At 44.3% G+C, this 26,816-nt stretch overlaps 1 protein-coding gene across 1 annotated transcript in view; it reads right to left on the bottom strand.

The window, feature by feature from the left end:
• Positions 1-26,816, bottom strand: part of BCAS2 (BCAS2 pre-mRNA processing factor) — a 713,255-nt gene that overhangs the window by 193,182 nt on the left and 493,257 nt on the right. Inside the window, exon 6 of the mRNA XM_044076156.1 lies at positions 1,623-1,673. Coding sequence (XP_043932091.1) covers positions 1,623-1,673 — 51 coding nt within the window. The remainder of the gene's footprint in view (positions 1-1,622; positions 1,674-26,816) is intronic.

Here is a 26,816-nt window from a genome sequence, read left to right as displayed (position 1 = left end):
TTTATTTCACAATGACATCTGTGTGTTTAATGGGGGTCCCAGCCATAACATCTGCATTTCTGCACTGCTACACTTGCTATATTATTACTTTGTGACTTTTGGCTTAAACACAAGCTGAGGCCAGACCTTAGGCTTTGCTCAAGTTCAGTGGTTTAAAGTACTAAACCTACTTTAAGCATTATCTCATTTCACATCATCTCTGAAAGATGCTACCCCAATGGACTATGCAAGCTCTCCAACAAAGGTACTGCCTAGTAAAATTAATCCTTACTTCTATGACCTCTGGTATAAACCCTGCATCATCAAATCTCTGGAGTGCCTTTTGCATGTACCTACATAAAAATTGACTTCCCAGAGATGCACGCAGTATTCCACACGATTGTAAAGTAAACAGAGGTTTTACATTCTCGCATTGTAATCCAGCATTAACTGCTGACCATTTTCTCACAGTACATGCAGAGTTGTAGATCATTAAAAGATTGTCAAAGGTCATTTCCATGCCTAATGTTGTACAAGCAGCTACCATCCTGGATTTCCATTTAAAACATATGCTGCTTTATAATTCTTTAACATACTATCCTAATCAAAGTAAAGAAAAATATCTCTATACTTTCATCATTGGCAAACAGGTACTAATAAACCCACTGGACATCAAGAAAAAGTAAAGGCACTCTATATGTTCATGGAACAGGCTGTACAAAATGTCTACCAGGATGGACCCAACCCTTTCCCGCTTAAATAATAATACGTGTCACTCCCCAATGACACATTCTATGACTTGGGTACAGGAGAGGCTGCTCCCTATATGTCTAGGGTTTGTATAACAAATGCAAAGTCACAGCACAGCTGCCTCCTCATCAGCCAAGCACTGCCTTTGACGTTTACCACAGTGACTTAAAATACATAATTACGTTTTGAAAATTATATACATAAACATAATTGCCACATGCCTCCCAAAATATTGACCAGATGTTGAAAGCAGATTACTGACTGCTGAAGTTAGATGGCTATGAAGCCAAAACAGAAAAAAGTTTAGTTTCCTTCCCCTTTTCCTGAAGGAGAACCAGACAGTGTCTGGTAAACAGTACCATTTATCTTCTAGGTTAACATGGTATGAGCCTTTGCATCACGGCCCTTCCCTGGTCTAGTGCCTCAGCAGTAGACAATATCCATATACTGTTGTAAAAATGAACAAGATGCATAGCTTGGGTTTTGGAAGTTTGTAGTGTCCACCTCACCCCACCCCCAGCAGAAGAAAATGGACTGTTGAACTACAACCACATCTGAATGGCACAAAGTGTCTTCCTTGGCATTTACTTGGAAAGATGATCCAGTTTAAGTACTCAGCCCAGGAATACCAGCTGATATTACACATCAGCATTTTTACATTACCAAAAACATACAACTGAAGGAAAAAAATCCCTTTTCAGCATTTAACAATGCAAATTATAAACCACTTTATTCATGTTCCCTATGCAGCCAGAATAACACTGTTCTGCACACAAACAGTTCAACTGCAATATATGTCAAACTAATTTGGGGGAGGGGTGTTTTTTTTTTTTTTTTTACTCTGCATCATCACACCAGAGGGAAAGTCAAGAATAGCTGTACAAGAATCCTACCTTAGTCTCTGTAATTCCTTCTGAGAGTACTCTATCATATGAACCAGATTCCTGTAAAGCAATAAAATAGTACGTGGTCAGCATAACATTACAACTTAGAGTAATGTAACAATGTATCAACTACATTACAGTATGACAGCCCTGTCTCTGAATATATAAACATGCCTCTGTCCCCTATATATGTAAAATGCACTCTCTTTCACAATAACATTTTCCCTGAACACGTTTCTATGGTAACTGCAGCCTCAGGAACACAGCTGTAAGTACTGTTACCATGGAAATATAATGAGTGAAGTCTTGTACATGCATTTATGTACTAACATTTACAGTATATGAACATTCACATTTTAAACCATTCTAGTTTATATACTTTACTGACCATCTCTCACTGCGACTATTTCCTGTTGAGCAGAGGTCACAATACCATGTGCAAAACTGCACTGCAGACTGTTTTTAGGTATACTGTTTTATTTGAAACAATACTTTGATTTCAAATACTTAATTATTTTTTCAGTACTAGCAAGCAATATTAACAAACAAACAAAAACTTGAGAAGTGCCCTTTTTTCCCTTCCAAGGGCAAATGTATACTATAACAGCTGATGAAATTTCTTACAAATTACAGAAAATTCAAATGACCATTTAAGCACAGAGTAATCTTAAATTAATAATGAACACAAACAATCAGGACAAGCGCTATGCAGACCAACACAAACTCTTATAATAAATTAGTATTTAGTATCATATATAGTACCTCGACAAGTAATATGGCCAGACTGCACTTCTTTCTTAACATCCATTCATATTCAACCCCTTTTCCCTTTTTGCACATGGGGTCAGGGTGTCACTTGCAGTGACAATCATCTTCAGCCAAAGTTTACACTGCCAGGTAGCTAGCCCTGCCGAGGTAGTTTATTCATACCACTCAATTGCGCACACTCACCTGTGGCCAATTTAGTGTTCAATCTACCTACTGCATGTCTTTGGAATGTGGGAGGAAACTGCAGCACCCGGGGGAAACCCATGTGACTGCAGGGAGGACATGCAGACTCCGCACAGAAGGCACCCCAGATGAGAATCGAACAGGAGACTTGCTGTGAGGAGATACCACCACCGTGGCAAATTAAAAAGAAAAAAATATCACATTTAGCTTTTAAACTGAACAGCAAGGATCAAGGTTTTAAATCCTTTTATCTCAATTAGGTCTTTTACAATGCCCAATCATTATCCAGAAAGTACAGTTGTGTAAAATTTTGCTATAGGACTAGATGTCCTTCTCTTCACTGTTGCAGTACTCCTTACAACAGGGATCCCATACCAAGGACAGCCAGTATACCAAAGCCTTTAGTTTGCTAAGGGGATGCAGTACATTACACATGCTCCCTGCGTACAATGTAGGGCATAAAAGTTGATGCCCAGACATACCATCCTCAGAACTGACAGTCCCAGTAGGAGCAACAGCCTAGGAATTAGAGAGATACCAAGCGCATTCAGAATGGAAAAGAACCAGGGGGAGGAGGGAGGGGGGTGAAAAGTACAACACTGAAGAGAAGGACATCTACAGTTATGGCAAGATTTTACACAACTGTACTACGTCCTGCCCTTGTACAGCTGCAGTATTCCTTACAAGCGTTAAAGTGCAAAAACTCATGAAGAAGAGAGGGAGGAGGAAGGACCAGCAGAACCCTCTAAGAAACCATGAAGGATGTCTCCAGCAAAATCTGCTCTAGCCCTGGATATCACATCCAACTTAAAGTGCTTTGTAAAAGTATAAACAGTAGTCCAGGTAGTTGCCTCAAGAATAGTGTTTGTATCTAAACCTTTGAAAAAAAATCACCAGAAGAAGGCAAAGCCCTAGCAGAATAAGCTTTAACTGAATAAGGAAGGCTCTTGCCTTGAAAAAAATTATAAAAAGAAATGGTTTTAGATATCCAAGAAGAAAAAGTTTGCTTGGAAACACCAATACTAAAGATCTGGGATGAAAAATCAAAAAGCTGATCACATTTGTAAAAAGCTTTGGTCTTATCCAAATAAAATCTGAGTTGTCTATGCACATCCCCAGCTGTGCAAAACCTTCTCACTAGCAGACTTCGGAGAAGGGAAAAAAAGTGGTCAAAGGAATTTAAGAGACAACTCATTCATCACTTTGGGCAGAAAAGGAGGATTAGTATGAAGGGATACACTGCCCTTATGGAAAACTAAAAAAGGGAACAGCTGTAAGAGTTTGAAGCTCAGAGGCTTAGTATTTCTGCGTCGGTTGCTGTCACTCCAGGACTGACGTCAGGTCGTCAATTGTATAAAATCAGGCAGCTAACGCCATTACATCAGTCTTTCTTGCCGAGGAGCCCGAAGCAGAAGCAGTTCGCACGAATGCCGGTTGGCCGCTACCTGAGTTTCGTTTCAGAAGTGAAGTTGAAGTCTTCTAAAGCTAAGTACCCCATTGGGGATCCTTTTTCCTGCTCTAACTGATGTCAGAAACAATTGTCTCGTCTGTGGAATGCAAATACCACACTGTGACTTCCATTCTTACTGCGTCACCTGTTTAGGCCCAGACCACGATGTACCTCGCTGTCACTTTTGCGCTTTGTTCAATGCCAGAAATATACAATGTCGAGCCTTTATTGTAGCTAAATATTTTCATTCTCAGTCCCCGTATTCCGATATGGCTTCGGTAAGCCGTCCGACTACTGATCTTCTGAAAAAAGTAAGGATAAAGACAGACAGGCCACACAGGTCCAAAACTGCCGTTAAGCTAGAGTTTGAAGCTCAGACACCTGTCTGGAAGAAGTAAGAGCCAATAAAAAAACAGTCTTACAAGAACAATGCTGCAAAGAAGCTGAATCCACAGGCTCAAAAGGAGCCCAAAGTCAATTTCTTCAAAAGGAAATTAAGGTCTCAGAAAGGCGGGACAGGCTTCCTGTGAGGTCTAATATGAAGGACGCCTTTAAGAAATTGCTTAGCCTCAAGTCTAGAGGCTAAGGGGGCTGGCTAGGGGCAGAGAAGTAGAAAGAGCTAACAGGTATAGAAGAATACACCATCCCAGAACTGAGGAATTTACACAGATAAGACAGCCAAAGCAATATCCATAGAAAGTGGATCCAGGTTACGAGAGAGACAGTTAACAGAAAACCTCTAGTAGAAAGACATTGTACTTCTAGTACAAAGACTTACAGTCTGTAAAATCGTGCAGAGCTAATATATCAGAACTAAAACTACCTGGCCGTGTTGGACTCTATAACTTTGGAATCCGAATCCGCCGAGGGGCGCCTGAGCAGGACAACCCATATGTTATGACTGCAGATGCATCCTTGAAGGACATCCATCTGATATACCAAACTGACAAGTATACTTTTTTGCACTTGATTTACACTGTACTACATTTATACATCTGTTTCATTGTTTATGGCTGGCCTCTGTAATCTGCCTGCATTGTTTGCTGTTGTACTCTTAAACCTGGTGGCTTTGGAACTGCCCGCCTCTGCTGTAAAATTGATTTTGGCCACTTCTCCCATTCTCATCTCATTTGCTCACTCAACTGAGTACAGTGAGATCATTTGGAAAGGACAAACCCCTTGCTTCTTTGATTTTGGACACTCCTCCTTGTCCCATCTCATCAGCTCAGTCTAGAGAGTACAGAGACAACATTTAGGAAGGCCAACTAGGCTAGGGTTACCACCTGTCCCACTCTGCGAGGGACAGTCACTCATTGCGCAGTTGTGTCCTGCAAAACAATTGTAAAAATGGCAAATGTCCTGATATTTTAGGACATTTCCTATATTTTATGTAACAGTTGCATAAAACAGTGATTCTGTATCTGAAACACCTAAATGTTATAAGAAACAGAATAAACAACTAAAATGCTACAAGAATAAGCTGTTACTTAGGCAAAAAAGTGAAGTTCTGTCCTTTGCACTGGCTGTGGGTATGTTTCGGCCTGCAAAATCTGATGTTTGTACCAAAAATGTCCCACTTTGGGCATTTGAAAAGGTGGCAACCCTAAGGCCAACCCCCTTAGTTTCTTAATCTTGAACAATCTTTTGTTTCCCCACTCTCCACTTAATAAAAACAACAAAAAATACACTTTATTCAGCTGCTTTTACTGTAACTGTGTTCTTCCTACTTTATCACCTAATTTTTGCTGTGTGCTCTTAAAGGTTCAAGTGCTTTTATTCTGCTGCATTTATTATTGCTTGTTAGTAGCCTGATTAAATTTATCTGTTATTCTAAGCATCTTAGTTTTGGTTTTATCACTTGTGCTTCAGGTCAGTTGCTTTACATTTAAGATGGTTTTGTGATCCACATGCTTGTGGACAAACCCTTATCAAAACCCTCTCTCCATAAGTCTGCCCAAGTATTCAGAATACTGTCTGGACAATTCCCATCATTTTCTCCTGTCAGCCTAGTCAACATGGGCATACTGAGACAGTGCAGCAACAGTCTCAAGTTTACTGACAACCCTCTTCTCCTAGCACATAATTCTTCTAACTGCGAGAAATGCATGTACATCAGTAACCTGGAATCCATGCTCTCTTGCGCCACAGTCAGTACTCCTGACAAAGAGGAGATCGCCAGCACAAACACCACACCACTCACATCACATAGCCAACACGACACACACACACCTATGGAGAGGTCCTCAATAAAAACTTACCTAAACAGGAGAGAGCTCCAAAACAAACTTACAAACACTCCACACACATCATCAAACATCACATACAGCAGACAACACACCAATGTCTCACAAACACAGTCCGTAAGGCAAAACAATAAACCCTCACAGCCCACAAGGCATAACAATAAACCAAACATGTAAGTCACTGGTGACTCAATTGTGAGATACACTGATGTCCCCCTCACCAGGCTTGACAAGGAGAAGGTCACGGTCAGCTGTCTGGTGCCAGAATCTGCCACATCACGCACGCACTTAATTCTCTCCACAACAAGTACAAGTATGACTCCATCATTGTCCATGTTGATGTGAATCACCTCCCTGGACTATATGAAGAGAGATATGACTGAGCTCTCAGACTGTGTGTTCCAGGCAGGTATGACCCTAGTCCTAAGCAGCATTCTAGCTTTACCAAGAACGTTACCACAATACCAACAAAAAATAATTGATTTCAACAATTGGCTTACTTTCTGGTGTCATTCCAAGGGGATCCAGTATCTGTCTGCCTGGGATGACATGGTTGACAGGCCTCAATGCTTTGCCAGAGATGGCCTTCACCTGTCACCACTGGGATTTCAGATCCTGGCCAAGGCTCTCACCTCCCCCATTTTGCCTTTTTTAGGAAATGTTCCAAAGACAAATCTTCCAACATAAAAGATCTGTCAAAAAGCAAACTGAAGGCCATGCTGCTTAACACTAGCAGCATAAATCTGAAAATGCATGCACTGGAGGCTCTCCTTGCACTGGAAGATCCCAATGTCTGTGTGGTCATGGAAACTTGGTTCAGGGCTGCAGAGAGCACCCCTGGCTTACCAGGCTATACTTCATTTAACACATTCTGACCCCAAAATGAGGTCAGGAAGACTAAGGGTGGTGGAGTCCATCTTCATTAAGGATTGCCAGCATGACACAACGGAACTACTCCAGGTGCAACTGACAGTTGGCAAGACACCCATCCAAGTTATAGCCAGCTACAGACCCCTCTTTAATGACTCAGGACACCCACTCCTCTTACTTGGATGTACTTGACTCCATCAAGGTACTCCCCAACACCCTGATCCTTTGTGACTTCAACTACCCCACCACAGACCAGGTGAACTATTCCTGCACTATTGCACTCACTCAACGATTCCTTGACTTCATCACTTCTAATGCACTAGACCAACTCGTCTCATCCCCCACAAGGGGAGATAAAGTACAGTTGTGTACACTTACCATAAATGTAGATGTTTAAGTGCATTCACTGTTGCAGTCATCACATTTGGGTTATCTCTGCCAGGGAAGCCCTCGGCCGGCCTGAATACCAGAGACTTGGTATTTCTGCATCGGTTGCTGTCGCTTGGGGACTGACATCAGGCCGTCAGTAGTATAAAGTAAGGCAGCCGATGCCATTACATCAGTTTTCCTTGCCCTAACCTGTCAGGAGCCCCCAAAGTAGGAGGCCAGGTTCTGGTGGAAGAACCCCACCAGTGGAAAATAAATACCAATATGTCCCTTGTAAGGAAAGAAAGAGAACAGAGGGGGATGGAGGGAGGGAAACCAGGACTGCAACAGTGAATACACTCGAACATCTACATTTATGGAAAGTGTATACAATTGTACTATGTTCTTCGTGTTTCACTGTTGCAGTCATCACATTTGGGTAGATTCCCAAAGCTTAAGAAATGGATGGAGGCAGTCAAGGAAACTAGGGGCTGGTTAGGATGCCCTGCAAGACTGCAGAGGCAAACCCTGCCCTGGATTTGGAGAAGAGAGACAGATGGTAATGCTTGGTAAAAGTGTGAACAGATTTCCAGGTGGCAGCCTCCAGGGTGTCCCTGGTGGGGACTCCTCTTAGGAAAGCTGCAGAGGTGGAGGCTGCTCTGGTGGAGTGTGTCCTGACCCCCTTGGGGGAGGCTTTCCATGCTGTTTGTAGCATTAATGGATGCAGTGTGCTATCCATTTGGAAATGGTTTGCTTGGAGATGGCTTTGCCTTCTGCCCCTTTAGCAAAACTAACCAGCAATTGATTAGACCTTTTGAAGGATTTAGTCCTGTCCAGATAGAATCTGAGCTGTCTGTGCACATCTAGAGAGTGAAGAACCAGTTCCCCCTTGTTCTGGGGATTAGGAAAGAAGGTGGGCAAATGAATGATTTGGTCGAGAGCCACACTGGACACCACATCGGGCATGAAGGATGGGTTAGCTCTGAGGGATACCCTGTCTGCATGGAAGAGGATGAAGGGTTCCACAGCCACGAGTGCTTGCAGCTCAGAGATTTTTCTGGCTGAGGTGATGGCCAGAAAGAATGCTGTATTCCAGGAGAGAAATTTTAGATTTGCAGAAGAAGCTGGTTCGAAAAGGGGCAGGGTGAGCTTTTCCAAGACAAAGTTAAGGTCCCAAGCTAGTGTTGGTGCCCTTCTGGGGGTCCTCAAGTTGCTAGCCTCCATGAGGAACTGTTTGATCAAAGAATGCGACAAAAGGGGCTGCTCAGTGGGAAAATGAGCAGAAATAGCATAGGCATGAATTTTTATAGAGGAGAAAGAGAGACCACTGTGTAGTAGGTCAGCTAAGTAATCCAGGATGTGAGGGAAGGAGGGATGTGCCGTACTGGCTCCCTTAGCCTGGATGCAGGTGCAGAACCTTTTCCCTTTACCTGCATAAGACTATGGGGTGCTAGGACATCTGGCCTCACAGATAACATCCAGAACCTGTTTACTGAGGATGGCAGATTGGTCCAGGGTTAGGGAATAAGCCAAGCTGCCAAAATGAGTGTCTACAATTTGGGATGCATTAATCCCCTTCTCTCTGGGTCAGGAGATTTGGAATGTGAGGAAGATGCCATGGAGGCAGCAGGGACAGGCTGCGCAGCAAGGGGTACCCAGTGTTGTCGGGGCCAGTCTGGAGCTATAAGAATGGTCCTTGGTTTTTGCTCCCTTATTTTGAGCAGTACCCGGGGGATGAGAGGTAGGGGAGGAAAGGAATAGACCGATACTGACCCAGGGGAAGGACAGGGCATCCACTTTCAAGCCATGCAGTGATGCTCCCTGGTGTAGAATTTGCTGAGCTGATGGTTGGTGTGGGAGGCAAAGAGGTCAACCTTCGGGGTTCTCCATTTCTGAGTTATTAGGGTGAAGGTACTTCGGTGGAGTTGGCACTTGTGTGGGTCCAGAAGGTTTCTGCTTAATTGGTCTGCCAGAGAGTTGAGACAGCCTGGTAGGAATTGTGCTATCAGGTGTAGTTGCATGGAGGAGGAGGTGAGTCAAGGGCCAGCCTGCACGGACGGTAGGAGTGAGTCCCTCCCTGCTTGTTGATGTACCACATCACAGTGGTGTTTGTCTGTTTTGATCAAGAGAAACCCGGGAGAGAGAAGGGGTTTGAAAGCTATCAAGGTGTGCTGCACAGCCATCATCTCTTTTTGATTGATGTGCAGAGGGATTTCCTGAGGGCTCCATTGGCCCTGTATGCACCTGCCGTCCAGGTGTGCACCCCAAGCGTAGTCCGATGCATCTGTGGTGAGGGTCTGGGTGGCAGGGGTTGGGGAAAAGGGCAGTCCCTTGTTGTGGGAGCATGCTGTTGCCCACCAAAGAAATTCCTTTCTGAGGCAAGGAATTACAGGTAGAAGAGTTTCCAGGTCTTGACAGTGTTGACACCAAAGGCTCTTTAGGTACCATTGAAGTTTCCTCATATGCAGTCTGGCACATGAAATGAGTAGAATGCAAGATGCCATGAACCCCAGAGCCTGCAGGATCTTTCTTGCAGATAGCTGGGGCCTGGTGGGTTGTTGAGAGAAGTAGGTTGTCAGGAAAGTTTATTTCTCTGGTGTAAGGAATGCCATCTGGGATACTGTGTCCAGACTTGCTCCCAGGAAGATTATCCTTTGTGTGGGCACCTGTTTGGATTTCTTTTCATTGACTGTGTACCCTAGGGAGGTTAGTAGGGTCTTTACAAAGGCCAGGTGCTTGAGCAGCTTTTCCTGGCTGTCTGCTTGAATAAGGCAGTCTAAGTATTTATTTATTTACATTTGTTGACCGGGAGTGTCCAACTGGACGTAGGTCCATTTTCAGTGGAGGCCAGGGGAGAAAAGCTCCACAGTTAAAATAAACAGACAGTAGTTACATTGGATTACATAGCGATTAACAATTTAACATAGCAATTAATTACAAACATATTTACAGATGAAGAACATAGTACATCAGTAGACAACTAGAATCTGTATCTGCGAAGTACATAACAGACATTAACAAATGTTACAATAAGAAGTTCCTGCTGTATAAAAAGTACCAGGCTTATGAGCATCTGAGCTTGCTATAATCAAGGTAGTTAGTGGGGTGGAAAGAAAGGTAGTGGTTGGATGGGGTGGGTGATATTAGAGTGGGAGTTGCAAGAGCATAGCCAGCATGTTTTTAGGTGCGCTTTTAGTAAAGTTTTGAAGTGGGTGCATGATGGTACGGAGGTAATTGTGGGTGGGAGGGAGTTCCATAATTTGGCTATGGCACAATAGAATAGTGTTCACCAGCAGAGTTATTGGCTTTAGTGATCTGCAAGTGATTTTTGTTGCTGGATCTTAGTGGTCTGATGGTGCGATAGTGTTGAAGTAGATTCTGGAGGGATGGGGCATTTAGTGGATGGTTTACTAGTTTGTGGGGGAGTGATAGCTGATATCATTGAAGGAGGTGAGGGAGTTCAAGCCAGCCCAGTTCAGCAAGTGAGAGACAGTGGTGACTATGGTAGGATGCCCCTGTGGCGAATTTGGCAATTTTGTTGTACAGGTCTCTAGCTTATTTAGACCGCATTGCCTTAGGTTGGTATATATTGGAGAGGCATAAAGTAGGGTGGAAATAAGGTGGGTAAATTTGAATATTTCTCTGACGGCAAAAGGCAATGGCGGGAGCCAGACATTTTGTGAAAACCCGTGGAGCAGTAGAGAAGCCAAAGGGAAGAGCAGAGAACTGAAAGTGCTGAGATCCTGCCCTGAAGCAGAGATATTTCCTGCATGATTCCCTTATAGGGATTGTGAAGGTAGGCCTCTTTTAGATCTAGGGTGGCTAGCTAAGTGTCCTTGGAGAGCATGGGTAGCAGCTGCTGGAGGGTGAGCATTTTGGATTTTGGGATCACCAGGAAGGTGTTTAGAATGCATCGAGGATGGGGTGCCAAGTGCCCTCTTTTCTGGGCACCAGAAAAAGTCTGGAGTAGAAGCCTTGGCCTGTTCTGCAGGAACGTGCTCTACTGCTCTCATAGAGAGCAGGGAAAGGACTTGCTTTTGAGCCTCTGCCCACTGACTTGGTGGCAAATCTGGGAACCCTTTTGGGGTGGGAAGGGTATGGAAGGAAAATTTGTATCTCTGAGACACCATGTTCAGAACCCATTGGTCCTTGGTTATGGTGGCCCAGGTGCTTGAGTGAAAGGAGAGTTTTCCTCCTAGGGGTAAAGTGAGGGTGGGCAGAGGAGGAAGGTGGAGGAGGTGAATCATTGTGAGTTCTTACCATAAGGGGTTGGCTTAGAACTCCCTGGTTTTGAAGTGGAGGTAGTCCACTGCTTAGATCTCTGCATTCCCTGGGGCTGCTGTCTAGGGGGGGGGTCTGTTTCCATGGGGCCTAGGCTGGGCTGGTTTACTTGGAGCAGGAAAGGACCAGTGCTTGGAGGGACAATGCCTGCTGAACCTAGGGGGCTGGACTTGTAAGAAATCCTTAACTGTTTGCATAGATTTTGCTTTTTCTTCCATCTTTAAGACCTCTTCTGCCTTAGGGCCAAATAAGTCATCTTTGTGCAAGGGGAGAGCCAACAATTTAGATTTGACATGGTCTGGCAGGGTTGTTCCTTACGCCATGCATGTCTTCTAATGACAGATCCAGTGACTGCTGCCCTGCAAGAAGCTTCTAGGGTGTCAAAACCACAGTGCAAAGAGTGCTTAGTTACTTGGCTTGCAGAATGCATTAAGTCTTGTAAATCTTTGTATTCTGCCCAAGCAGGAAAATAAGCCTTTTTTTGTTTAAGGAGTTCCACGATATGTTGCTGAAATTTCAGCATATAGAACTGACAATTTAGTGCCCTGATAGCAAGAGTAGCTGAGGTGTATACTTTACCCCACCTGTCCAAAGCTCGGGAATCCCTGTCTGAGGGGGTGGGATTCTTTACAGAGGTTGCTTTTAATCTCTTTTGGCCCTTGAGAAATGACCTCAGGGTCAGCTGTTGGATTTTTAAAAAGGTGTATGTGTGAGTCAGGGACTCTATAGTACCCATCTGGTTTTCTGGGAGCAGGAGGTAGGGCATCAGGAGTCAAGCTGGACTCAAGGAAAACAACATCCAGGACAGGGAGGAAGGCCAAGGGTCTGTGCTGTGGAAGATTTAAGAATTCCCTGAGTCTCTTTTTAGACTGAGGGTAGTCCTGACTCTCCCATTGGAAATGCTCCCTTAAAGTATGCAGGGTTTCCCCAAAGGAAAAATCCTCTGGGGGAAACGCTGAAGGAATGGATTCCTCTGCATCAGAATCCTCATAAGTGGAGAGGGGTTGCATGTCTTCATAGTGAGATGCATCAGATTCATCTGACTCTTGTTCAGACAAAACTACAGGGGACAGATCTGTTTTCCTTTTTGAGGGTGTAGCTTGGCTTACCCTGATCAGCATGATAAGGTCTTCCTCAATTTTAAGCATTTGAGTCTGAGGTAAGGTAATAGGCGCCTGAGTATGGGTCGTTGGTTTCTTGGGTGTGGTTCAAACCCTGGGCCTAAGAAACTGAGTCGTTTTTGAAGGCATGGTAGTCGTGAAAGAAGATGTTGGTTTGCGTTGAGATTCAGTAGTGCGAAGGACCTCCTCGGAAGCCAGTGTCTGCTCAGCAGCTCCAGACCCATCCAAGGTAGAGATGACCACAGGATCTTTAGTCAAAGAAGAGTATTGCGGCATACCAGAGTCCAAAAGGGTCTCAGCAGTGGCCTGCGAATCAACTGAAGCAGGCATCAGGGACTGCGGAAGTGCCTCACTGAGTACCGGAGGACTGATGACTAGCTTAACGGAAGCATCATCAGAAGGTTTGAATCTGTGTGATCTGTCTTTATCTTTATGTTTTTTCGGAAGATCTGCTGTTGGATGGCTTACCGAAGCCATATCGGAATTCAAAGACTGTAAACGAAAATATCTGGCTACAATAAGGGCCCAACGACAGATAGTTCTGGCATTGAACAAAGCACAGAACCGACAAGTGATGCAGTAAGACTGGAAGTCTTGGTGTAGTATTTGCTATTCAGAGGCGAGACGATTGTTAACTTTTTCTGACATCGGTTAGTGCAAGAAAAAATGATCCCCAACGGGGTACTTAGCTTTAGAAGACTTCAACTTCAATTCGAAGATGAAAACTCGGGTAGCAGCCGACCAGCACTCGTGAGAACTGCTTCTGCTTCAGGCTCCACTGCAAGAAAGACTGATGTAATGGCCTCGGCCACCTTACTTTATACTAATGACGGCCTGACATCAGTCCTAAAGCGACAACAACTGACATAGAAATACTAAGTCTCTGGTATTCGGGCTGGCTGAGGGTTACCCTGGCAGGGATAACCCAAATGTGATGACTGCAACAGTGAAAAACAAAGAACATCATTCTGGACTTGGTTCTAACCAACATGGGTGACCACTGCACCACTCCCATAATATGTTCTTCTCTGGTGAGATCAGATCATCGAACTGTCTTGTCTGAAGTTTCTATCCCCTCCCACCCCCAATCGTAATCGAGCTAAAAAACTTCTGAAAAGCCGACTACATCCTCCTAAGGGAAGGTATCTGTAGCTTCACACAACCACCCCCCTCAGAGGACGCAGACAACTATGCTGAACAGTACGCCAATGCAGTATACAAGCACATATACAACTGCATGGACTCAGCCATACCCAACAGAACTAAAACCTGCTCCTCAAGGAAACAAAATTGTTTGGTGCACCATCCTCTATCTAAAGGCTTTACAACAAAAGGAAGAAACTGCTGTCCAAAGGTAAAAAAAAACTAATTCCAAATAGGAAAGATTCCCTCCTTAGCCTCAACAAGCAAATTAGATCACTAGTGAAAACCTCCAAAGCCAATTATGAACTTAAACTAGTCTCCGAAACAAAGGGAAACAACAAAGCCTTCTTCAGTTATGTCAGGAGCCCTCATGGCAAAGCCCAGGTTTGTTCCGAATTACTACTTAACAGTATCACTTACACTGATCTCGCTGACTTAGCCAACCTGCTAGCAGATGGGTTCAGTGCAAACTTCACCTTCCTGTCCCCCCCAAAGGCCCTTTTGACATCCCTGATACTTCTCCCGCACCTCATATCTCCATAGATCAAGTGTTAAAGGCCCTAATTCAAGGCAAAGAACATAGCTTCCATGGGACCTGATAGTATCCCAGGCTGTATTCTGCACCATCTCCAGCAAGAACTGGCTTTGCCATTGAGCACCCTATTCAACCACAGCCTAAGAACAGGCTTCATCCCAGCAGAGTGAAGAACTGCCATTGTCACCCCCTTGCACAAAGGTGGTGCCACTAATGACCTTGGAAACTACTGCCCCATTACCTTGACATCTGATCTGCAAAGCCACGGAGCATATTATTATGAATCAAAAACGACGACATAGGCAATCTCCAAGCACTTGATCCCACCCAGTGCGGATGAGTCAAGGGCAAATCTTGCCTGTTGAACCTGGTTGGCTTCTTTGAGACCGTCACCAAGGCACTAGATGAAGGAAAGTCAGTACATACAGCTTGCCTTCACTTAGCTAAGGCCTTTAACACAACCCCCCACTAGGGCATCATCGAAAAGCTAACACAATTTGGTGCAAATCCCTATCTCATCAGGTGGGTAGCCAGTTGGCTCAAAGACAGGAACCTCAAGGTCAAAACAAGCACCTCCACCTCAAATAGCAGAGCTGTCACTAGTGGAGTTCCCCAGGGATTTGTCCTGGGATCCCTATTGTTTGGCACCTATCTCTCAGAGGTCCAGACAAAGACAAAAGGCATGTGGCTGACAAAATTTGCAGATGACTAAGTTGGGTGCTGTCACTGACTCCACAAATGATGTTAATATATTGCAAGAGGGGCTCACAGCAACCAATGACTGGTGCCAAGGTCAGGGCCTCAAGCTAAATGCAAAAAATGCACCATCATACCCTTCAGCAAAAACACGGGCCCTACTGATTACCACATCATTGGCAACCCCCTATGCACACAACCTGTGGTGAAAGACCTAAGTACTCAGGCTAATAAATCTCACATTTGATCATCATGTAGCAGCAGTGGTCAGAAAAGCCTTTTACGTGGTTCATCTCATAAGTAAAGGGACTGCATCCAGAAAAAAGGAGGTTATTACCGCTCTATACTCCTCCGTCATTAGACAGATAATTGAGTAAACACCCAGTTTGGTCTGTACCTCTCCAAACATCTGTTCCAACTGGAAAGGCCAAAGAAATACTTCATAAAGAGAATTCATGGCCTCCAACACCTGTCCTATGTGGTTATGTGGGTGAATACCCCTGGGGCAGTACAGAAACCAAAGGGCAAAGCAGAAAACTGAAAATGCCACAAAGCAACGGAGAAAAACAAAATCTTCCTGAAAAGGGGATGAATAGGGATATGAAGATAAGCATCCTTGAGGTCCAGAGAAACTAGAAAAGCCTGAGGAAGCTGCAGAGAAAACAAGGTCTGAAGGGCCAACATCTGAAAGGAAGGGACTTTTAGAAAGGTGTTTAAATGAGAGAGATCCAGAATTAGTCTCCAAGTACCCTCTTTCCTGGGGACCAAAAACATTCTGGAATAATACCCCTTCCCCCTTTGGGGAAACTGAACTTCCTGAATAGTTCCAAGTCAAGAGACCCTGAAGCACCTCTGGAAAAGAAAGGCTAGTTGTTCCTAAGGGGGTTGAGGAATGTTCATGAAAGGGGAAGAGACTTCCAGACCATGTAAATACCCTTGGTGAATGATGGAAAGAACCCAGGAATCTTGAGTAAGCTTTAACCAAACAGGAAGAGAGAGGGAACGATGAAGAGAAAGAGGAATGTGTCTGAGAAGTACAGGATAATCAGACAGCACCTGCTTTTTTTTTCAGGAAAAGTAGATTTCTGTGTAGAAGTAGTCTGGGTAGCTTTAGTAGGAGGAGCACATTTTCCACCCTTTTTACCTTTGGAAGGGAGTGAGACTGACTACGAACAAAAGCTGGCTTATTAGGGTAATCCCTTTGGAATTTAGGTACAGGAGAAACAAAACTGTTTCAACTCTTGTAAGGCCTTACCCTTTTCCTGTAGGGACTTAAACAAATCAGCAGCAGCACCAAACAGATGCGTGTCCAGAGGAACGTCCATCAACTTTGCCTTAATATCATCAAGTAGAGGTTGAAGACTAAGCCAGGAATACCTCATCACAGAGCCAAAAGCAGCAGCCCTAGAGGAAGCATCTGCTGCATCACAGCTGCATTTAAGAGAATGGCGAGCCACCTTACAGGAAGTCCCTAACAAGAAGATGGCAGAAGTCTTCCCCTCATTATCAGGAAGGTCAGAAATAACCTGACAGGCCTTGGAAAGAAGAGCCAAAATATACCTAGTCATATGGGTCTGATAACTGAAAGCCCGGAAAGCAAAGGTAGCCAAGGTATACATCTTCTTACCCAGCCTTTCCATAGTCTTGCAGTCCCTATCAGAAGGAAGCAACTTTGTAGAAGGCAGTAAGTCAGATGGCTTGTCAGATGCCATAGACACCACAAAAGGTTCAGCAGATGGGCACCTACAGAAAAATTTGCAATCATCACTTACCTTATAAAGGCTATCAGGTTTCTTGGAGCAGGCGGCTGGGAATCAAGAGCCAGAAACACAGTAGAGAAGACATCCAAACAGGCAGGCAAGACAAAAGGAACAGCAGAAGGTCTCAGAGAATCCATTTGCTGAAGCTTGTAATAACTTTTTCTAAACCTCAGAAACCTGGGCACAATCACATTTAAAAATTCCATCATTCTGGAAATTGTCCCCCCAATGGAAATCTTAAAAGGAGCATCAGGACTATTGGACTCCTCAGAACCACAGTCTAATAAAGAAGGAATCTGGGAAGAATAGCAAGGGATTCCTCATCCGAATCCCCCTTCTCTTCAGCGGAATCCTGCTCCCTGGGTCTCTTAAAAAGAGTAAAGACCAAGGGAGAGTTGGAACAGAAACAGAGGGGGGCTTCAAGGCCATAAGGGCACTGAACAAACCCAGAGTGAAATTCTGCCAGTCATTCTGAGGGTCTTTAAGAGCAGCAGAAACATACTTTGTTTTCTGTTTCTTCTTCAAAGGGATGGCCAACTCATGAAACATAGAAGGTTCAGATCCCCATATGCACCCTAGAATAGTAGTCAGAACCTCTTCCCTTACCAAAATCTGAGGAACACCCCTAGGCCCTTTGGTAATAATTAGCCACGGCTCCCCCTGAACATCTGAAAGGTACGTCTGCAAAGCCTGCGAGATGTGCATGATGTCAGTTCCATGCTGGCCTCTAAAGCGGTCACAGCAGAAGAATCCAGCGGAAGTGTCGGGCAATCCTCTGGGCTTCCACTAGCCTCAAGAAAGATGACCAGTGAAGGTGAAACAGCAAAAGAATCAGACCTGGCTTTATTGGTTTTTCTTCATGGATGGCTGACCCTCAGAGCGGGAAGTTCCTTCCATAACATCTTTTGCTAAACGTTTAGGATACTGGTTCTCTAAATATAAGGCCAAAGAGGAAAGCTGACTACGAAGAGTCTTAGAGACAAAAGCTAGACAAAGAGAATGGGACAGATGGTCTTGGGAAGCACAGAGACAAAATAAACATTGCTGAAGATGATCTTTATGAGGAATCAGTCTCCCACAAAGGAATTTATCCTTTCTGGATGACATGTACCCCACAAGCAAAAAAAAAAAAGATAAGAGCAAAAGCCTCACTGGGGCACTTATCTGAAGAAAGCACAGTTGTGTACACTTACCATAAATGTAGATGTTAGAGTGTATTCACTGCTGCAGTCATTACATTTGGGTAATCTGCTGGCAGGTTGCCCTCAGTCGGCCTGATTAACAAAGTCTTGGGTCCTGTATCAGTTGCTGTACCTTCTTCCATGACGTCAGGTCGTCAGGGGTATAAAACATGCAGCCAACACCATTACATCAGTTTTTCTTGCCCCATATGTCAGGTGCCCCTCTAATGGGGAGCAAAATAAAATTAAAAACACAAAAATATACCTCCAATCAAAAGCAAATACACCAAAAAGGCTTTTAAGCATAGTAACAGAAAGTAGAGGTGTAGTAAGAGAAAAACAGGGCTGGAGGGAGAGTAACCAGGACTGCAACGGTGAATACACTAGAACATCTACATTTATGGTAAGTGTATACAACTGTACTATGTTCTTCGTGTTTCACTGTTGCAGTCATTACATTTGGGTAGATTCCCAAAGCTATGGTTGGGAGGATGGATTTATACAGCATTAGGACCAGCTATAAGGCCCTGCAAGACAGCAGTGGCACAGCCAGCTCTGGATTTAGAGAAAACTGGTAAATGATAATGTTTGGTGAAAGTATGAAATGAACTCCAGGTAGCTGCTTCTAGAATATCCCTGGTAGGAACACCTCTGAGAAAGGCTGAAGAAGTAGATGCAGCCCTTGTCGAATGAGATCTGATGCCCTGGGGGATAGGTTTTCCATGGTGCTTACAGCAGAAATTAATGCAATGGCTTATTCATTTAGAAATGGTTTGCTTTGAAATAGTCTTTCTCTCTGTCCCTGCAGCAAATGCTACCAGCAGTTGTTCGGATTTTCTTCGAGGTTTAGTCCTGTCCAAGTAGAATCTAAGTTGTCTGTGCACATCCAATGAATGCAGAATCCATTCCCCTTTGTTCTGTGGATTGGGAAAGAAAGTTGGCAAATGAATGGACTGATTAAGAGCCACACTGGATACCACCTTGGGCATGAAGGATGGCTTGGTCCTGAATGACACCCTGTCCGCATGAAAGATTATGAAAGGTTCCACTGCCATAAGGGCCTGTAACTCAGATATACTTCTAGCTGAAGTGATTGCTAAAAGGAAAGCTGTTTTCCAAGAAATAAATACCAAAAATTGTGATGCTAAGTGCTCGAAAGTACTTCCTGGCAGCCAAATAGATGAAATTCACAGTTTATTTAAAAAACCACACGATAAAATAATAAACGCTAAAAAACCACACGATAAAATAATAAACTTTCGAGCACTTAGCATCACAATTTTTGGTATTTATTGGTGGTTTTTCTGTGGATGCTATCGCATTGTTACAGTTATATGTTTTCCAAGAAAGACATTTTAAGTCTGCAGTAGCAGCTGGCTCAAAAGGTGGTAGAGTGAGTTTATCCAATACAAGGTTAAGGTCTCAGTCAGCGGTTAGAGCTCTCCTGGGTGGTCTCAAGTTTTTGGCCCCCCTGAGGTACTGCTTGAGCAGAGGATGAGAGAAGAGGGGAGATTCTGTGTTATAATGAGCAGAGATGGCTGAGGCATGAATTTTAATGGAGGAAAAGGACAAGCCCTTGTGAAGCATCTCAGCTAAGTATTGTAAAATCTGAAGTCTGAAGTAAATTGGGCGCTGCTGTGTTCATCCCTTGAGATTGATTCCAAGCACAGAATCTTTTCCATTTGTCAGCATAAGATTTTCTAGTACTTGTTTTTCTCGCCTCCAAGATGACATCCATCACAGGTTTGCTGAGGGATGCTAAGGGTGAATTTAAGTGATTAGCCAGGCTGCAAGGTTCAGTGTTGGGAGCGGAGGGTGCAGAATTTGGTTCTCCTGCTGAGACAGTAAGAAAGGTGTCTGAGACAGGTGCCATGGAGAAATTTGTGACACACTGTGCAAGAGTGGGTACCAGTGTTGGCATGGCCAGTCTGGAGCAATCAAAATCATTCTTGGTTTGTCCTGTTTGACTTTTAGCAGAACTTTGGAGAGCAGAGGCAGAGGGGGAAAGGCGTAGACTGATAGGTTTTTCCAGCTGAATGACGGAGCATCCACTTTCCAGACTTTTTTGTGAGGAATCATTGTGCAAAATTTGTCCAACTGGTAGTTGTGGGGGGAGGCAAATAGATCTATGTCTGGGCTCCCCCATTTGCTTGTCAACATGTTGAAAATCTGTGGTTCCAGTTTCCACTCATGTGGGTCCAGGAGATTTCTGCTTAGTTCGTCTACTAGTATATTCAGTTTTCCTGGCAGGAATTGAGATTGTAGTTGCACTTGATAGCTCAAGGCCGTGTTCCACAATGCCATGGCTAGTCTGCAGAGGGGGTAGGAATGTGTACCCCCCTGCTTGTTTATGTATCACATAACCATGGTGTTGTCCGTCTTTACCATTAGTTGTCCTGGATGAATGTAGTCCTTGAAGGCTGTCAGACCATTCTGTACAGCTAACATTTCTTTCTGATTGATATGTAGGTGCATTTGATTTGGGTTCCATTTGCCCTGAATGCACTTCCCTACCAGGTGAGCCCTCCATGCATAGTCTGATGCATCTGTAGTTAGTGTTTGGGCGGTATGGGGTAGTGTGAATGGCAGTCCCTTGTTTTGGTGGCAGGCCTCTGCCCACCGCAGGAACTCCAGACGTAGGCAAGGTATGATATGAATCATTGTTTCCAAGCTGTGACAATGTTGACTCCATAGACTTTTTAGATACCACTGAAGTTTCCTCCTATGCAGTCTTGCATATGGAATTAGAAGAATGCAGGAGGCCATGAACCCCAAGGCTTGCAGAATTTGCCTTGCAGATATAGCAGGGTTTTTGTGGCCACATGTTTGAAGTAAGTTACCAAATGAATTTGCTTTTCTGGCGTGAGGAAAGCCATCTGGGCAGTTGCATTCAAGCTTGCACCCAGGAATGTAATCTGCTGAGAGGGTACCAGTTGTGATTTATTTTCGCTTATGGTGTACCCTAGACAAGTTAGAACCCTTTTTACAAACGCCAGATGATTTACAAGTATGGGCTGGTTTTCTGCCTGAATTAGACAATTGTCCAGATATGGATATATTTGAATATTTCTTTGCCTGCAAAATGCAATTACTGGAGCCAGGCACTTTGTGAATACCCTGGGCGCAGTAGACAAGCCAAAGGGCAGTGCAGAGAACTGATAATGCAAGTAGCCTGCTTTGAAGCGTAGGTATCTTCTGCAAGATTCCCTGATTGGGATATGCAGGTAAGCTTCTTTTAAATCTAGAGTTGCCAACCAGGCATCTTTGCCTAACATAGGAAGTAACTGGTGAAGAGTCAGCATCTTGAATTTTGGAATGTCCAGAAAGGTGTTTAGAGTAGACAGGTCCAGAATTGGACGCCATGAATTGTCTTTTCTGGGTACCAGGAAAAGCCTGGAATAGAAACCTTGTCCCTTTTCCTCTTCTGGTACAAGCTGTATAGCCCCCATGTTTAAGAGGGAAAGTACTTGTTTCTGAGCCTCTGCCCACTGATTTGGGGGCAGGTCTGGCCACCTGTTTGGTGGTGGCAACGTGTGAAAATGAAATCTGTATCCCTGGGACACTATTTAAAACCTATTTGTCCTGGGTTATGAATTCCCAGTTTTTTGCAAGAGCAGCAATCTTTCCCCCCAAAGAGGCGGCTAAAAGGTAAGTGCTTGGTAATTTTAAAGGAAAGTCATTGAGACTGTTTACCATAGGGGGAGTCTTGCTATTTCCAGATTTGGAAGTGGAGGCCCCCCATTGCTTAGTTCTGAGAGTCCCTTGGGACTGAAACCTGGTACTTTTGCTGTGTCTGGGTCTGGCTTGAGAGGATCTGGAAGGAGCTGGAAAGGACCAATTCTTGGTAGGCCAGTGCCTACTAAATCTTGGAGGTTGTACTTGTAAGAAATCTTTCACAGTTTGCATAGATTTAGCTTTATCTTCCATCTTTTTTAGAACTTCTTCAGCCTTATTGCCAAACAGACGGTCCTGATTTAAAGGAGCATCCAACAATTTTGCTTTAACTTGATCAGACAGAGATTGCTCCTTAAGCCAAGCATGCCTTCTAAGCACAGACTCAGTAACAGCAGCCCTGCAAGAGGCCTCTAAAGAATCAAAACCACATTGCAAAGTATGTTTTCCAACTTGTTCAGCTGAATGCAGTAAATCCTGTAAATCTTTACTTTCCACACAGTCAGAAATCAACATAATTTTCTATTTAAGCAGTCCCATAATATGCTGTTGATAATTTAGCATATGCAATTGGCAGTTTAAGGCCCTGATTGCCAAGGCTGCAGAAGTATAAACCTTTTTACCCCATCTATCCAGTGCCCTGGAATCCCTATTAGAAGGAGTAAGATTTTTAGAAGTACAAGCCTTAATGCCCTTGGACCCCTGGGAAATGGTTTCTGGGTCTGCCGCAGGATTTTTGAAAAGGAATTTGTGGGACTCAGGAACCCTGTAGTATCTGTCAGGTTTACTAAGAGCTGGAGGCAAGGAATCATGGCCATACTGGATTCCAAAAACACATCCACAATGTCTAGTAAAGGAGGTATAGCCAAAGGCCTATGCTGGGGTAGAAGAAGGAAACCCCTAAGCCTCTTTTTAGATTCAGAAAATTCCTGACTTTTCCAGTGGAAATGCTCCCTTAAGGTATGTAAAGTTTCCCCAAAAGAAAAGTCCTCAGGGGGGGAAGCAGAGGGAATGGAATCCTCTGCATCAGAATCCTCATAGGTAGGAATGGACAAATCCAGGTCATTGGAAGAATTAGAAGAAACAGAGTCCTGATCAGAAGATTCATAGTCAAACTCACTCCTAGGCCTCTCAGAAAGGGGGGGGTCTGACTACCCCTGATTAGAGTAATAAGATCTTCAGCCATTTTGATCATTTGTTGTTTAGGCATAGGGTCATGAACATGCGGCCTGGGCATTGGTTTTTTAGACAGATCGAGATTTAGGCCTTAGAATAGAAGGTGGAGTCGGTTTAATATGCAAGTCTGTAGGCCTGAATACACCCTCAGAAGCCAGTGCCTACACAGCGGCTCCAGACCCATCCAAGGTAGAGATATCCGAGGGTTCCATAGGTGAAGCAGCTAGCGGCATACCGGACTCTGAATGGGTCTCAGTAGAGGTCTGCGAGTCAGAAGTAGCAGGTATCAGGGGCTGTGAAAGCGCCTCACTGAGTACCGGCGATCTGGCGACTGGCTTAGGAGAAGCGTCGTTGGCAGTTTTAAACCACAACGGCCTGTCTCTGTCTTTTTCTTTGCGTTTTTTTGGAATTCCGGTAGTCGGATGGCTAACCAATGTCATTTCTGGATAATTAAACCGAGAACTGAAATATTTAGAGGCAAAAATGCACCGATGACTGATAGTGTGCTGATTAAATAATGCACAAAACCGACAGCAAGGTACGTCGTGGTCAGGGACTAGGTAAGGAATACAGTACAAATGAAAATCTTTATGAGGTATTTGCTCCCCACAAGTAATGCAATTATTAACTTTTACTGACATCGGTAAGGAGCAAGAAAAAGTTTCCCCAATGGGGTATTTAACTTTAAGTTGAAGACTTTGGTTCTGAAACTCAAAAACGAAAATTTCAGGAGTTGGCCGACCAGCACTTGCGAACTGCTTCTGCTTCGGGCACCACACGGCAAGAAAGATTGATGTAATGGCATCAGCTGCATGTTTTATACCCCTGACGACCTGATGTCATGGAAGAAGGGACAGCAACCGATGCAGGACCCAAGACTTTGTTAATCAGGCCAACTGAAAGCAACCTGCCAGCAGATTACCCAAATGTAATGACTGCAACAGTGAAACACGAAGAACATTGGCTTGGTGAACCAGCAAACGAACCGAACGTTCAGACAAATGATCAAAGATGGCATTCAGACTGGTGGCAAAGAAGTTCTGAAGATGGTACATCTGGACATCACCTTTATGGCTCAATCTGTACATGGTGAACATGTGTGTGACATACAGGATACCCTTAGCAACCTAAAGGTTTGGTACACAAGCCGGACGTCAGGCTGCCCTTGGCAGGGATCCCTATTGTAAGGGATACTGCAACAGTGAAACAGGATATCCTGCTTTACCTAATGTAAGCATACAAAGGAGCCGTAAAGTACAGTTTTGTACCTACCATAAATGTAGATGTCCGATAGATATGCAACTGCAGTCCTGACATATGGGTTGTCCTGCCTCAGGCAGCCCTTCGGTCGGCCGGATTCCAAAGTCTGGGTCCGGGGTCGGCTGATGTCGCCTCCTCCCCAACGTCAGAGCGGCTGGGGTATAAAAGCATCCGCCGACGCCATCTTCTTCAGTGTTTCTTGCCCCAGATGCCAGGTGCCCTCCAAAGAAGGCTAAATTTGGTGAATGGATAAAAAATTCCAGACATGCACAACAGTAATAAACAGATACACCATAACAGATATCCCCAGCTGATAGAGAAAAGGGGGAATGGACCCAAAAGGAAAATTGCAGAGGGGTAGGAGGGAGGGAAAACCTGACTGCAGTTGCATATCTATCGGACATCTACATTTATGGTAGGTACAAAACTGTACTATGTCCTTCAAGAATGCAACTGCAGTCCTGACAAATGGGTTGAATACCATAGCCAGGCTGGGGGTGGTAGGATCTAATAAAGGGATGGTGTAGCTAAAATGCCCTGCAGGACTGCCGAAGCAAAGCCTGATCTGGAGTATAAAGGCAGGTTGTAGTGTTTGGTAAATGTATGCACGGAGCTCCATGTAGCAGCCTCTAGAATGTCCTTCGTAGCCACTCCTCTTAGAAAGGCTGTGGATGTGGCTATAGCTCTGGTGGAGTGTGGCCTAATGTTGGCTGGCACACCTTTCCATGGAAAGAGTAACAGAATCTGATGCAGTGTCCAATCCATTTTGAAATTGTTTGTTTGGAGATTGCCTTTCCTTGTACACCAGCAGCATAGGCTACAAATAGTTGGTCAGACTTTCTGGTGGTCTTTGTTCTGTCCAAGTAGTAGTGTAATTGTCTGTGTATGTCCAAAGTGTGCAGCAGCTTTTCCCCCTTATTTTGAGGATTTGGAAAGAAAGTAGGCAGGTGAATTGCTTGATTTAGAGACACCCTGGATATCACTTTTGGCATGAATGAAGGATTGGTTCTTAGAGAGACTCTGTCCTGATGAAAAATGAGGAAGGGAGGTACTGCCATGAGGGCCTGTATCTCCGAGACTTTTCTTGCTGAGGTCACTGCCAACAGGAAAACCATTTTCCAGGAGAGAAATTGCATTTCTGAAGATGCTGCTGGTTCAAAAGGAGGGAGAGTTAATTTTTCCAAGACAAAATTGAGGTCCCATGCAGGTACTGTTGGCCTTCTGGGAGGTTTGATATTCTTTATCCCTCTTAGAAAATGTCTTAGCAAGGGATGCAAAAATACAGGTGGGTCACAGTTGTATTTTGCTGAGATTGCTGAAGCGTGAATTTTTATGGAAGAATATGAGAGGCCACTATGAAACATTTCTGCCAAGTATTCTAATATCTGTGGTATGCTCATTACTGATGCATCCTGACCCTTATTGGCATTCCAAATGATGAATCTCTTCCACTTGGCTGAGTAGGTTTTTCTGGTGGAAGGCCTGCGTGCTTCCAGCAAGATTTCTTGAACTTTTTGGAAGAGATATGGGTAAAAGTCATGGAACCCTCCAAGCTGTCAACTGCAAAGTTTGCAGGTTTTGATGAACAGTCCTGTAATTGTGCTGAGTTAGAAGAAGAGGCCATTGAGGCAAGGGCCACGGTTTGGTGTGAGTTATGCTCAGAAGCAATGGGTACCAGTGCTGCCTTGGCCAGTCTGGAGCTATCAAAATTCCTTTTGGTTGGTCTGCTTTGATCTTCAGTAACACCTTGGTCAGTAATGGTAGAGGAGGGAATGCATAAATTGTTAGTGAATTCCAGCTGAAGGAGAGAGCATCCGTTTTCCAGGCAAGAGGATGGTGCGTCCTTGAACAGAACTTCTCCAGGTGATGGTTGAGGTGAGAAGCAAAGAGATCTATGTCCGGTCTTCCCCATGCACTTGTTATTTGTGAGAAAATGTGTGGATGCAGCATCCATTCGTGCGGATCCAAGAAATTTCTGCTCAGCCTGTCCGCCAGAACATTGTCCTTGCCTGGAACAAACTGGGATTGCAAGTGGATGTTCAGTCTCAGGGACTTTTCCCAAAGAGTCATTGTTAGTCGGCAGAGGGGATAAGAATAAGTGCCTCCCTGCTTGTTTATATACCACATGACAGTGGTGTTGTCTGTCCTTATTAGTAGATGACCTTGTTGAAGGGATTTCCCGAAGGTCTCGAATGCATGTATCACTGATAACATCTCTTTTTGATTTATGTGCAGATGCATTTCCCTGGGAGACCATTGCCCTTGAATGCATCTGCCCTCCATGTGCGCCCCCCCATCCATGATCTGAGGCGTCTGTTGTAATGGTTTGACTTGCTACAGGTTTGTTGAAGGACATGCCTTTGTTTGAATGACTTGCTTGAGCCCACCACAAAAATTCCCTTTGCAGGCATGGAATGAGTGGTATTACGTCTTCTAGATTGTGGCTGTGTTGAGACCATAAGCTTTTTAGGTACCATTGTAGCTTTCTCATGTGTAGT

Source organism: Protopterus annectens, chromosome 7.part0 (genome assembly GCF_019279795.1).
Source record: "Protopterus annectens isolate FY-2018-M chromosome 7.part0, PAN1.0, whole genome shotgun sequence".
In the NCBI taxonomy this organism is placed as follows: domain Eukaryota; kingdom Metazoa; phylum Chordata; order Ceratodontiformes; family Protopteridae; genus Protopterus; species Protopterus annectens.
The sequence above is the reverse complement of the archived record's forward strand: the minus strand, read 5'-3'. Positions and strand labels throughout refer to the sequence as shown.